Source organism: Corvus moneduloides, chromosome 1, assembly GCF_009650955.1.
Source record: "Corvus moneduloides isolate bCorMon1 chromosome 1, bCorMon1.pri, whole genome shotgun sequence".
Taxonomy (NCBI): domain Eukaryota; kingdom Metazoa; phylum Chordata; class Aves; order Passeriformes; family Corvidae; genus Corvus; species Corvus moneduloides.
In genome coordinates, this window is record NC_045476.1 from 91,853,141 (window position 1) to 91,867,333 (window position 14,193).

At 40.2% G+C, this 14,193-nt stretch overlaps 1 protein-coding gene across 14 annotated transcripts in view; it reads left to right on the top strand.

Annotated features, from left to right (window-relative positions):
• IKZF1 (IKAROS family zinc finger 1) overlaps nt 1–14,193 on the top strand; it is a 71,268-nt gene that overhangs the window by 35,567 nt on the left and 21,508 nt on the right. For 7 of the 14 annotated variants that reach the window (XM_032118512.1, XM_032118504.1, XM_032118493.1 and 4 more), the window contains exons 4-6: nt 9,302–9,355; nt 11,454–11,513; nt 13,560–13,820. The exons of 3 other annotated variants lie outside the window; for them this stretch is intronic. In XM_032118512.1, the coding sequence (XP_031974403.1) occupies nt 9,302–9,355; nt 11,454–11,513; nt 13,560–13,820 (375 nt within the window). Of the gene's footprint in view, nt 1–7,484; nt 7,491–9,301; nt 9,356–11,453; nt 11,514–13,559; nt 13,821–14,193 lie in introns of all 14 variants that reach the window. 4 more of the 14 variants (XM_032118559.1, XM_032118532.1, XM_032118567.1 and 1 more) reach the window with 4 other exon arrangements.

Genomic DNA, 14,193 nt, shown 5'->3' on the forward strand with positions numbered 1-14,193 from the left:
TGCCATTCACTGGAGGATACTGCTAACTCCTTCCCATGCAGGTAGGAAGACCCACATGTCCCAGATTACATTAACTTCAGCTGAAGAACTAAATACTGCTCAAGTGGCCCACAGGATATTTCCTAATTTACAGATAAATGGTAGGGAGAAGAGCTGAACCTGCTGATATTCTCTGTGCAAGAGTATTTCAAAGAAAGTGAAGCCTTACTAAAGCCCTTTCTTATCACCTCCTGACAGCCTCTTTTGTGGGGAATAGCCACAAATGGTTTTGACAGTTCTTCCAACAAGGTAGCTTTCATGCAGTGATGAACAAATAAATATACCACAGTACACCTTTGTGTAACACCCCGTCTTCATTTACATGCAGGATTTCACCACTGTCTTCCTGAGAAACTACAAAATTCATTTAGCCACCAGATAAGACAAAAACTGGAGCTTGACTCAAAAACGATGCATAACTGTTAGTGTTGTGGTATTTATAGAGGGTCATTTCTCATGTTTTTACTTTCTACTCAGCTTTTTATCAGAAAAATTCTTGCTAAAAAGTCCCCAAGAAATGGAAGACTGTAAAAAGCTGCTATTCCCACTCTCTTCTTAAAGTAGTCCATGTTCTGTTTTGTATCTATTTTATCTGGAAATGAAGAAGAGAAAATTCTTCATGTGAATTTCAAACACTCTGCTGCAGCTAAGTTTCATTTTGAACAAGTGGGACACATGATCTCAGTGGAAGGACTTCCTAAGTTGTCTGCTCCATCCGCTGCCAGCCAGGCAGGATTGCCCAGTTAGGCAATCCCTACTCTGCTTTAGCCAATTTCCTTCTGTACTCTTCCATCACTCTGTCCCCCACAGCTGCCTTCAGCAAGAAAGACCATTGCATAATTGTGCCTTTGATATGAAGATAAGGAATGGTCTGGATTAGTTCAGGTTTGGAAGAGTCCAGCTGCACACAGAGCAGCACAGTTTGGTGCCTGTCTTAAAGTAGGTGGGGAAGGAAATAAATGTCAAGCGGATGAAAGTCAGAGAAGAATAGTAATTTGTAAGATTGTTGGAGAGGCAAAAAGGGCTAAATCTCTCCATTTTTTGTTAGTTTTAATTTTTTTTTTCTGCTAAGCCACTAAGTATAATTCCTGGTTTATGCTTCCCTTTCTGTCACTTCTCCATAATTCTTAGCATTTCAGTTGGGCTGCTGTCTCTTGGCTGCTTCCTCTTTTCCTGCTTTCCTATATTTCATTATTTGCCCTTCTTCCTCTTAGAGTACTTTTATAACAGAGTGAGGAGGATGTGGAAATGTTAAAATGTGATACAGAAACTGCAGTGTCACAACTGCAGCTCTTTTGTTTCACCTCCAGGAATACAAAGAAACAGATCAGAGTGGAGAGGCTGGAGTGGGTAGCTGAGTGCAGGAAGGGAGAGATTTATAAATACTGAAGAGAAACGACAAAAAGTCAGAAAGTTTCCAGCTTAATAACTTGAGATAATGGCTTTCCACATAGTTAAAGATAATCCCAAACTGAACCATCACTGTGTCCTTGAATACAAAGGAGAGACACGGGCAGTACCATTGTAGGGGCCACCTATAATATGGCTGCAACAGAGGAGACATAGCCATGATGTGGTTTTGAACTTTCCTGTAGAGATGTGAAAGCTGAGCAGAGATCTAGACCTGTGTTGTGCACAGTTCATAAAATTGTCCTTTCAAAACAATCAACAAACAAATAATAGATTCTCAAAAGAATATTTTTAGGGCCCATGTCTGTATGTGAAGTAAACCTGTGGAAGACAACATGGTTGAAAATGAGACGCTGTAGCTCTCTTGAGATATTTGGCACCTGGAAAAACTCACTCCCAAGGACTTTGCTCCAGCTACTTCCTAGGGCACCCATTAATTAGAGGTGCTCTTCTTTTCTCTCTTCTCTCTTCTCTTCTCTTCTCTTCTCTTCTCTTCTCTTCTCTTCTCTTCTCTTCTCTTCTCTTCTCTTCTCTTTTCTCCTTTTTAATGTCTGTGGTCTCCCTAGAAACCTTCCAACTTGAGTGATTTAAAATTCCATCATAGCAACTGGTGTAGGAGTTGATCCAAACTTCCAGGCCATGACAGATGCTAGGGAGATAAACAACTGTGGGTAGGGAGGAAATGGGTAATACGTTAAGACTGCCCTTTGTGGAAGGAGTTAGAGGAACAGAAGGTAAAGGTTTCATGTTAAGCCAAGGGGACAAGGGGGAAGCTGTAATAGCTTCTGAGCTATGGCTGCAATTGGACTCAAGTTCCACAGCATTCTTAGTGTGGGTTTACTGTTTCTCCACTCCCCTCAGTCTCCCACCATGGGAAGCTCAGGTTGTCTTAAAAATCTGAGTATCACTTAAAGTCAAAGAGATTTAAGCTCCCAGATTATTTTGACACTTCGAAATTGCTCTCCACTGCTACATTGTTGCTTTCAGCCTGGGGTGCTACAGTGGAACAAGGATTTCATAGTCTCCATCTGCTGCAGATTGGAAAGCAATACCTGAACCATCTCTGAGATATGAAATCAGAATATGCCCATATATGTCCTTTTTGTTAACTACTGTGCTACTGATCAACTTACAGGTTATAACAGAGTTTGTGAGGAGGTAACAAATGCCTGCCTGCACATGCATGCTAAACAGAGGATACTTCTGAGATGACTAGATGCCCAAGATTCAGATATGGAGCTTGAGACAGTGGTCTAATTTCTTAGTGGATCAGCATTTTCCAGGGTGATATGTTTTCTGATAATCTAGTTTCATTAGTATCTGAATTTGGTGTGCCCCAAAACATTAGTTGCTTCGTAAAAATATTTTGTTGATAGGCAAATGTTACGGTAATTGGTAGGCATATTGAAATAAGTGAAAGAGTGTTTGAACACTAGTTAGACCACATTGGATTATTCTGTTCTGTACCTCATCCAAAAATAAAGACTCTGGTGGGATAATTTCTGTGGTCTGAGTTACATAATTTTCTGATGTTCATAATAGTCAGTTTTGGGCTCCTTGTGACAATTTAGTCGAGTGATGCTGTTGGAGACTATTCAATTTAAAACACATTATTTTGAAAGACTTGTCCCTTGAAGTTCTGCCAGCAGTGTGTTGGCTTGGATGCTTTGTTGATCTATCCAAGTTAGGAAAATGGTTGTACTTTGATGCAAGATACCGAGCATGGTAATTGTGACTGTCTGAAGATTGTGATCTTGACTGTGTTTCCAGTGAGTTTCAAATGTCAGATTACTCATTCAACAGAGACATAAAACAGTTTTAAAACACCTTTTATGCTCACCAGCCTTAGATATTGCTGAAGAATTGTTCAGAGTTTGAGGAAGTTGCACCTGAGTGGATTGACTCTCTCTTCTGGAGGCATGGTGACACCTGCACCAGAAACTCTGCTAAACTTCAACTCTGCAGCCTAGTTCCTTTCTGGTTTTGGAGACACACTTCAGGACAGGAATAGGGACTCCTAAATTTGGTAGTTTTGAATCACATCTGAGGTGTGATTGCAGATCAGAACTAGGAAGTCCAGGTAGGATGCTCTTCCTGCTGTAACATCTTTTATATATAAAATTCTTTAGTCTTAACTTCTGACATTTTTCTCCACATCTTTCTGAGAAACTGACCTTTTTTTAAAATATTCTCTCCTTCTGCTTTTGCAGAAAGCTAGTGAAATCTAGGTTTTTCTCTTAGCACTGTGCACAAAGACCCAAGAAACCAGTACTCAACTTTGCAACAGAAGAGGCATCCAATGCCAGGGATGACTTGTCATAGCACTAATATTGTTAAGGTTGGATTCTTTTCAGGAAAGGGAAGGTGTGCTTGTTTTTCCTGAGGTAAAAGCAAGAAAACAACAAGCTTAAAAAATGGTGAAGAAGTGAGGAAAGACAATAAGTTTCTTTAAAATGTGTACTAAACAGAGTTTGTAGACTTTCAGAATTATACAGATCTCTAAGTGCTCAAGAGTCTGCCAGCATCATTTGGGGTTTCTTGCCATTTCAAAACAGAGGACTGATTGCCAGAGGGGGAATACAGGTCCCTGTAGCAAAGCATTGTCTGTGATACACAGTGGGAAATAATTGATTTTGTCCTGACATTCTTCTTCTCAGGAGCTATCAGGTAGGTCCATATTCAGAGAATTCTTTGAGATTTCTGTATATCTCAGTTTGAGACAAGTTTAGGAGGAAACGTCCTGTAATGAACATCTCCTTGTAAGAGGGCAGGTTTCAGCACTCCCCTCCCACTGACACAAAATTAATTTCTTTGGATGAAAGTGAAAAAAACTATTTATTTAACAAGTAGAGTTCCAGCAGGGCAAAGAAACAAATGAGTAATGTTAGATAATAAACCTCCTCAATGCAGAGAAAGCTGGTGGATTTAGAGTTCCCTCTGTAGATGTCTCAGTCCTTCCCAAGGTTGGAGGATGGGATGTGGTGTCCCTGCAGCTTCTCTGCTGGTCCACGGGGTCTGATGATCTGGTTCTCGGATCACAGCTAGGCCAAACAGTTCCAGAAGAAGAAGAAGAAGAAATTCCGGAGCATTTTGGTATGCAGGTATGCTGGTATGGGAAAATTTGTTGCCTCGGCTAACAGGCTGGCTAAAAGCAGGAAGGTGCTCCCTCGGCTCTGCAGCGGGGAGAACGAGGGGGAGTGTATGTGAGCCCTTGAATACCAACTGCACTGAAGAATTCGCCTGGCTTCTCTCCTCCCTCTTCTGGACCCAGCCTAAAGCTATGGGACCCATTTCTGGGCATAAAGCAGATGAAAGGGAAATACAGTATCATCATAAAATCACCCCAAGACACTGTAGAACAATTTTTGCCTCTTCCCTAGAAGATGTAGATTAGGATTTCATTTCGCTGGAATGTTGAGCACACACTAATCAAGTAAACAACAGTTTAGATAGCAAAACTTTCTCATAATATTTCTACAACCCAAAAAGAAGAGTCTTCAATTGTGTCTGGAAAAATAACTGAGCACTCAGGGTTAACAGACATAAAGCAGGCCTCGTAATTCAACATCACCTTCTTTTCACAGTTCTGAGAGAGAACATTTACTTTATCACTCATAAAGTGATGACTACATTTGATTTGCTTTAGCTTAAAATAGACTTTCAGTATCCCTGGGGTTTTTTTCCCCTGTGTCAGATGAGGGGGACACAGAAGACTCTGCTCAGCAATTTGTTTTTGGAGTAGGCAAGATAATAAAATTTTCATAGTGCATTCCCTCCCAAGTGCTGAAATGGCTGGGTTCCTCTCCATTTCTTCCTCTGACCTCCTCTCAAAAGAGGACATTGGCAGTGCACAGCTTTGGCACGACACCCAAGGGCACCTCCCCAAACCTAAACACAGCTGCTTGGTCTAATTTTAGATCTTCTGACCCTTTGACAGCTATGTGGAACTATGTACATTTGCTTAAAATGTTGCTCAAGACATCATCATGGTAGCTGAATGGTCCCTGGAAAAGTCCCTGGGTCCGTTCACTGATAGCAAAGGCACAGCATATTCGTTGTTAACATGCATGGACTTTTTAACGTGGATGGACTTGCAAGGCCCTGACCCCGAGCCAGGGTAGCTCTGTGCTACTCCAGGCACAAAAGTAAGGATGTGCAAGCAGCTCACTGAGCTGGCACATGAAAAGGGGAGGGTTTGCAAAGGAGGGCTTTGAAAATGCAAATGCCCTTTGCATTCAGGGCAAGGCAAACTTAGGTTCTCTGAAGCAATATACAAAATAGTTCATGTCCCTGCCTTTCCCTGAACCACAGAACCAAGGGCACTTCATTGCTCCCAAGTGGTAGTTTTGTTCTTCAGTGCAGTGACTGTTGCCTTCAGTTGCTACCTGACCAAAACCCTCTGTGTGTGTTCTCATTTCACAGGCTTTGCTCTTGGTCAAGCAAGCTTAAAATTCCCCCTCTAACTACAGTTCACATTATTTATATGTAACTGATCACCTCGTCTGTTTTTTAATTGTGTTTCTGCACTTTTTAAGCCCTTTGCCTTGTTAAGGGATGCCCACAGTAACCTCCAGGTAAGGACAACTTCCAGCTGTGACAGCATGGCTTAATGGAAGAGCCTGGCTGTCTCTTCCATCTTTGAGGAGCTTCTGGTCTGCCTGTTGAATCTCAATATAGGCATTCCTCTTCTCCAAAACGCTAGTCTTTGCAGGTGCATACTCCCTTCTTGTTCTCCCAGCTGCCACATGCAACTGCCTTCAGCTAGAATTTTGTTGCATTAGTTGAGGTCTGATTAACACCTGTGACTTTCACTAAAGCATGCTTTCTGGAAGGATTGGAGAAGGAAAATGCTTTATAAGTGTTAGGATATCATATATCTGAGTCTCTGCTGTTCTTGGATAACTGTTGCTGTGTGGGTAAGAGTGTAAGCCACAATGATTGTGCCTGTAGTCTTTTTGGAGAATCCAGCTCCAGAGGTTCCAGTCTCAGCACATAAGCATGTGTATTCACAGGTAAACCTGCATGAGCTGAGAATGTTTTTGTGTATGGTCATTGTTTTACCTCACTGTTGTGCCTTGTTACTTAAGGTTACTTTGCTTTTTAAAAATTTCCTGATAAATTTCCTTTTACTACTCCCTCATCCTTTAATGCCCATGTTTAAAAAATCTGGTGAAAGCAGAAGAGACAAAAAATTTGAGGATGAAAAGTGCTGTTCTTACGATCATTTGTCAGCAAATCTTTCTCCCCAGTTTGAAAGTGTTCCCAGCTTACTTCTCAAAGGAGAGAAGCGTCAATAAAGTCTGTTACCAGCAAACCTGCAGCAGTTCTCGTAGCTTCTCCATCATGTAGCCAGTAAAAGATGCAGAGCATTTCCAATATAGGAAGCATGGATTACACATGCATGTGGAACTTGAGAAACAGGTTTCATATAGCATTTCCTGACGGTGCTCTTTCTTTTGCCTTTAAAACTTAGTTTTACTTGTAGTTCAGATGATGAACATCAAGCAGCCAGGTAGTTAACTGTCCTTTGAAAAAAAAACTTGAATCCAGTACAAAATGTACCAGGAAGTGTCACAACAAAGACAAGAAATATGAACTAGACCAGCCCCTTGGTTTGGTTACAGATCATTTCCTACTGAAACTCAAATTTAGAAAGGTATATGAAAGGCATGTAGCTTCAAGTGTGTATTTGAGGGCATTATTTGAATGTCTTTAACCAATGAAACTTTACTGGTCCTTTAGAAGATTCTTGTAGGTAACTAACAGGGGGCTACTGGGAGAATGCATAATGGAGCAAAAGCCACTTTTTGTACCTGGAAAGGACATACTTTGTTGGTTGTTTTGTTCACTTGTTTGATTCTCTACGGTTTGAATTCACTGCAGCCCCTAGAAAAACATGTTGATGTGCTTTGCAATGCAGTGAAGCACAGTTCCCTGCTCCTTTCTGCTGAGGATAGGCTGTGCATGCCGCCGGGCGCTGGTGCTGGCACATGGGGTGGGCACCTCCCCCAGACAGCAGCAGGGAGAAGTAGCAGTCATGGGTGATGACATGGGTGGAGCTCCTCACACCAGTTGTCCCATGGGAGATAGCTTGTCTGTGGACGCCTGTGTTTCTGGAATAGTATCCATTTGATGGAAAGCCAAAATTAGAGTAGGGAAGAAATTGGCTGCCAAGGGCTGATTGGCACTCAGAGTCAAAGGAAGCAGCATGGACCCTGCAGGGAGGATCTCCTTATCCGTCAGCACCAGCCTCTCTACCTGCAGGTGTGTCCCAGAAGTTCTTGCTGCTACTCTTCCTTCTGTTATTTTTGTTTCCCTTAAAAAATGCCCTCTAACTTTCAGCATTCTACACACAGAGACACCACAAGCACTTGATTAACTGGAAATGCAGTGCTATATGTAGAAAGGAGAAAGCAAAAAAATTTTAAGAGCACTTGGGTGCATCTGCTTTTTCTGTAGCTAAATAACCAGTTCGTTTGGTCAGCCCCATCTGTGTTCTGTTGTGTCATCTAAATTATACTGAAGAAGGGCTCAAGGCATTGCATAGTTAATTATGGTTCCTCTGCCCAGACCTTTTGTTGTCATTTTTCACACCCACACAATTCTTCTTGTCACTTCAGAAGCTCATAAGGGAAAGATACTATTAATGGAAACATAATTTAAGTTGAAGAATTGGTCTTTGTTGCCAAGTCTGGCTGGTGAATAATGACTCCTTAACTATTCTGTGGACAAACAACTTTCATTTCGGGGGATGGCATCCTCCACCTGCAGTGTTCTTGTGGGGTGAGAACAGAGCTGATGACACAGTAAATGACCATGATGTAAAAAGGAAAAGGGGGAAGGATTTCAGTTCATAGCCAAGTGCTAAAATTTTGGTATGCTGTAACAAAACAGAGTAGCTGTTAATCACGTCTTCTATCAGAAATAACGGGTGGGATTGCTGACAATATTCTGTTTTCTGAGTACTTATGTAAATAAGAAGAGATCCTGTCTGCATTTGTTGACACATGTTGGCATGCTATTTTGGTCTGATAAGTGGGGTTTTTTCCATCTTAGCCTGCCTTTTTAGCAACATTTTCTATCATTTGTTAGAGCGGATGGTGTTAAAGTTTTTTTCTCACCGTTGCAGTGATAATGTACTGTTCAAATCAGTCAGGTATGTTTGTTGGTTGAATAGTTATGGTGTCTTCATGAGAACTCTTGTATTTTAAAACTACCCCTTAAACATCAACTAATATCAACAAAATACTTCTGACTTGTCTTGGAATAACAAGTGGGCCATGAAAACAAAAAATTACATGCACCCAAACTGTTTGCAGCAATTTGAAGAGAGTTGAAGAGTTCGAGCAGAGAGTTCTCTGCTCTTGGCTACAAAGTACGAGCAAGACATTGCATGAAAACAAAATCAAATTATTGGGGTTATTTTCAAAGAAAGTCTGGAGGATAACTATACTCAAAGGTATATGCCACAAGGATACAATTTAATACTTACTGGGATGAAAGGTAAAAGCCCATTAAAAATCAAAGGGAGTAAGGGAACTCTATTGTTTAAATGCCTCAGAAGCTTCAGTGTGATTGGTCTTTCTCTGTTACTATCTAAATACCTTTGGTAACCAGGTCTTATGCTTTTTGGTTCTTTAAAAATCCCACTGGAGAAGAATATTACATGGGAGGTGAATGCCCCCTTCCAAATGGAATTATGGCCCAGGTGCTTAGACCTGTGCCATTGCCAAAGTCTCACAAAACTGAAAGGATTTTACAGCTGGGAGGGAGTCCCGTAGCTAAAAGAGAAGGTAAATTGGCAATGGATCAAAAACAAATTACTAATTGTTCACATGCATCTTTTTTCCAGCTGCCTATTTCTCTGTCCTTCGAAAGCCACACTCTACGTCCAGTTTCCCAGGAGGTCTGTTTTGTTTCTCCTTTCTGCTCACTATCAACTCTTTCACTCATTGCAAAATGCCTCCCTTCCATCTCCATGTTGCTCAGCTCTTTCCAGGGAAGTGTGATGCTGTCTCCTCTCATACCATCCTGCTTTCCTGACTGCCCTGGCCCAAGTCTGATGCAGAGCCAGCAATGCTGCTCTTCAGTGATAAATTATATCATCACCTCTCTCCCTTTTGACATATCAATTTATTTTTTTTCCTAAGACTTACCTAAATCACCTTTAGCTATAGACTACTGAGAAGATGCTTTAACATTAATTCCAAATGCTCTTCAGAAAACCCCAAATTCCCAGTAAACATCAGAGAGCACAAGGGACCCAGCTAGTGCTCTGGTTTTGGGTAATTTTTACACACTCTGGATAGGTAAAAAAGGAATGGGGTAAAGCTGTCAGTTCAGTGACAACGAAGCACTCTGCACCACTTCCACAGTGGAAAGGGGTTTGTATTAAACCTCCTTGGATTGTGATAATGTGTACAAAGAGAATAAAATCCAGAGCCTTTTAGGTCATCTTCAACCAAATTGAAGTAAATTAATTAATGAGTAATTTCTTAATGGTGTTAGAAGAGCCAACACGTAATTATTACCATGACTTACTGTAGAGCTAATTAATGTCTGGACATGTGTGTACATAGACATGGATGTGCACAGAAATTATTTCTACAAAGATCATATCAGGTAACTGTTTCAGAAAACTCTAAAAATGCTGAGTATATTCTTAATCACTGCATATGAAAAATATGGTTTAGAGGTATTTTTCACATTTTTGTTGCTCCATAAGTGATTTCTCCACTATAGCAAGGGAGGGACAGGAATCACTCTCACAAAAAAAGCAGAAAACATTGATGGTTTTTATTTCCAGTATCAGTCCCAAGGGAAAAAAAAAAAAATATACCCTTCTTTCCCTATTATTCAGATTTAACAAAAGTCCTCAGATTTCCACTGGAGTGATTCCTCTCTCCTGTTGTGTCTCCTGCATCAGTGGGGCTCTTTTCACTAGTTCTCATATAGCAGACAGATTTGCAAGAACTACTAAGTTTGAACAGGGAGAGATTTTGTTTGTTAACTAGACCTATAAAATTTCTGTGAGGACCATGGGTAAGTCAAGGTGCCCTCACTGTCCATCAGCTCTCACTGGCAAAGTGAATTCTGCAACCCTGAACTGAGCCCTGCCATGAGCTGCACTGCTGAATGGATGCACATCCTGCATACTCAGCCTGGTCTGCATCGGGATGTTCATTGAGCAGTACAGCTTGCAGAGGTGCAGGGCATAGCTGTGGAGAGCTTTTAGTGAAGATTGACTGGACCAATATCCCTGTCATTGCTTATGCCAAGCAATGAACTCCAGCATTACCTGTATCAGTGTGCCAAAGGCATGGTAATTTGTATGTGGCTACTCATAATATGTAGGGTGTAGTATATTTGTACAACTGGGTTTTTGTAAATACATTGTGAGGACAAGTCTTAAAAATGCAAACAAAAAATATTCCAATATACACAACAATAAATATATACATGTAAAACTGAACTCCCTCTTCTTCCATTGCATAAGACCAGCAGGCATGAGAAGAAAACAATGCAATTTCACTTTTTATAACTGCAGAGATTAGAAACAAGGATGTGTAAGGAAGATATCTCTGTCACGGAAAGAGGACATATTGGCAAAAAATAAATTCTGAGGAAGCTGCACTGTAGGGGCCTGCATTGACCCTTTTGAGACACATTAATGAAAGTTCCTCTTGACTTCAGCAGGAATTAATGTGCAAGCAAGGGGAATACCCAAGAGCACATTATGCTTCTAGAAAACATGGTAAAACTTGTTGGCTGCTTTGGAGGAAAAGGGCGTTTTCACAAATGGGAATTGTTCTCGACAGGTCAGGATTCCCCTGCCAGATGTCCTTCTGTTGTTCCTCCTTCATCCTAAACTGCTTATGTTGCTTCTGTGATGATAGTTTTGTCTTTCTCCTAGGTATTTATCTTATAGCAATAGTGCCATCTTCTTTTACATTTACTGCTAGCAGTACCACAAACCAGCATCCTGTTTGCCTTCTTTATTGCAGCTGCATACGGGGCGGAAGGCTTTAGGGACTTTCATGCAATAATTCCCAAATCTTTTTCCAGTAAGTATACTGAAACTCAGTTCACTACAGAGCATTTCCATCTAGTTCCTACTTTTATGATTTTTGTTTGTGTCATTTCACTTCTGAGTAATGTATGTTTGTCTGCATGCACTTAAGTAGTCTGATCTTTTTGCTTTGTTCACATGTATTTTGTTTTAACTTAACAGAAAATCTGCTTCAAAAGCCACCTTCTCCAAATCCCTGGCAGGCAAGGGATATATATAATTATTTAGTATAAACATGTATTTATTATTCTTATAACTGAAAGGAAAAAAAATTACATGTAAATTGTGGAAGATCTTGTCATATACTCAGGCCAAATACTTCTGTTGCTTCCATTTGCCATGATGACAACAATAGTATGGGGTTGTAGTCCACTAAATTTGCAGAATCACTTCTGTTTAACCAGTCATACCATCTTTCTATGCCATTGTTTGGTCATTGATTTTTCTGCCATATCACTAAATTATTCTCCTTTTTAGAACATACACTTTCAAGGAAAACTGCTATTTATGATATGCATTTATTGTGGTTTGTGTATGATTTCTATTAAAAATGCAATACTTGAAAAATCATTAAAATACCTAGATTGGTAGACTTTTTAAAAGGTGTCCAGTCAAGCAGTATTCATAAGTGTGAACACCTTTAGGCATCTGTTTCCCAGCAGGATTTTGAGTCAGGTACTCTAGTCAGTTACATCCATGCAGTCCTCCTGGGACTCTTGTGAGGTTGCAGGATGTATCAGAGAAGAGCTTGTCAGTCCTCTCCATTTCAAGGGAGTACCAAGGTCTTTCAGCCTCTTGAGGTAATTATAGCCAATAGCTTATTATTATCACACTGCTACACTATCACTTTTGAATCAGGTTACCATGAAAGAGAAGGGAAAGACCTGGACTTCGTTGGATGAAACAGATCCCTCATATTCTTAGCTACCCACTAAAGTAAATTCTTTCTTTTTTTGGGGTGGGGTGGGATGAAGGTAGAGGGGTTTTTACTGTATGGAAAGTAAGATTTTGGGCAATGAAATAGGTTTTTTTCAGCCTAATGAAGAAGTACTTTTTGCCAAAAATCACCAGATAAGAAAATAGGGAAATAACAGAAAATATTACTTTTTTCTTCATAAAACACCATGCAATCCTGTGGAGAGAAGAGGAATACTGGCATAAACTGGTCTGAATCTTGGCCCTTTCCTTAATGTTAAAGTTGGCTGTGTTCATATCAGATCAAATTTACTAGCCTCTATGTTATCACATGTTGTGAGGCTATGGCAAATTTACACCTAAGTTCTTCTGGCTGTAAGCAATTGATGCCTATGGGATTACAACAAAAATGATTTATCCAAAAGAGTCATAACACTTTTCCCAGCCACCTTTTTTATTTGACTGGTTTTTAATCATAGCTCCTGACTCTAGGAATCTTCTCCTGTTATTCATCAATGCTAATCCTGCTGTCCTAGATACACAACTATCACTCCTATAATTTCCTTAAATTTTTCCTTCCATCCTTCCCTACTCTTCTTTCTTTATCAGTGTTTGTACTCTTTGCTTTCCCACTGTTGTTGCTTACCCCATAGAACTGCAAACCAAAACTTTGGATTCAGTACAACCCTTGGAATCTTCCTGCCAAGTGGAGAGTGTTGCATTTTCTGTTCATTTTTATCCATTGAGTTACTTACTTTCATGATTGTTTTGGACAAATCCCTATGAAGTGGATTCATTTTAAATTTCATTCCAATTAGCCTGATTGTCAAAATCAAAGCTATAAACACAAAAATCTCAAAGCAACCTAGAAACAGACCTGTAATATTGTTTGGTTCCCAGCTCCCTGGATGCCTTGTATTTGTTTTACTGATATTCACTGTTCACTGCTTGATGTGTTACAAACTCATCTCATTGCCCATAGAATTGTAGTCGAGTTCATAGCATTTGTTATTTAGTGATACTGTACCTGCTGTTTAGAAGTTAACTCCGTTCATGTGATTGTTTCTTTGCCACATTATTTGTTCTGTAACCAAACTGAGTGGCATCCTGTATTGTTTTTTTTCAGCTGGTAATATTAAAATAGAGACTCAGAGTGATGAAGAGAATGGGCGTGCCTGTGAAATGAATGGGGAAGAATGTGCAGAGGATTTACGAATGCTTGATGCTGCAGGAGAGAAAATGAATGGCTCACACAATGGCCCAGGCAGCAAGGCTTTGTCAGGAGTTGGAGGCATTCGACTTCCTAACGGAAAGCTAAAATGTGATATCTGTGGGATAATTTGCATCGGTCCCAATGTGCTCATGGTTCACAAACGAAGCCACACTGGTAAGGCCTGCCATAGTTTTTCCTGTAGTTGACAAGAACTGGCCACATATTAGTAACTAAGACTTATTTTCTGTATCATGCACATATTGCCTCTTGTAAGGTAAGGCAGCGTTGGTGAGCCTTCAGAACTCAGTTATTTTGGGACATTCTTTTGGCCTGCACAGGAATTGAGACTTCTTCATGGAAGTCCATCTATGGGGCTAGAAATTGTGCTGTTTGTTTGGTTTGAAACAAAAAAGTTTGTAAAATCAAATTTAAAAGAAAAGTAAAGAAGTCTTGTTTAATATCTAAGAAATGTCTAAGAACTGCTGAAAAACCCATTTGCAGCTAACTCTGAAATTAACCCAGTTGTAATGTTTCCAACAAAAGAGCA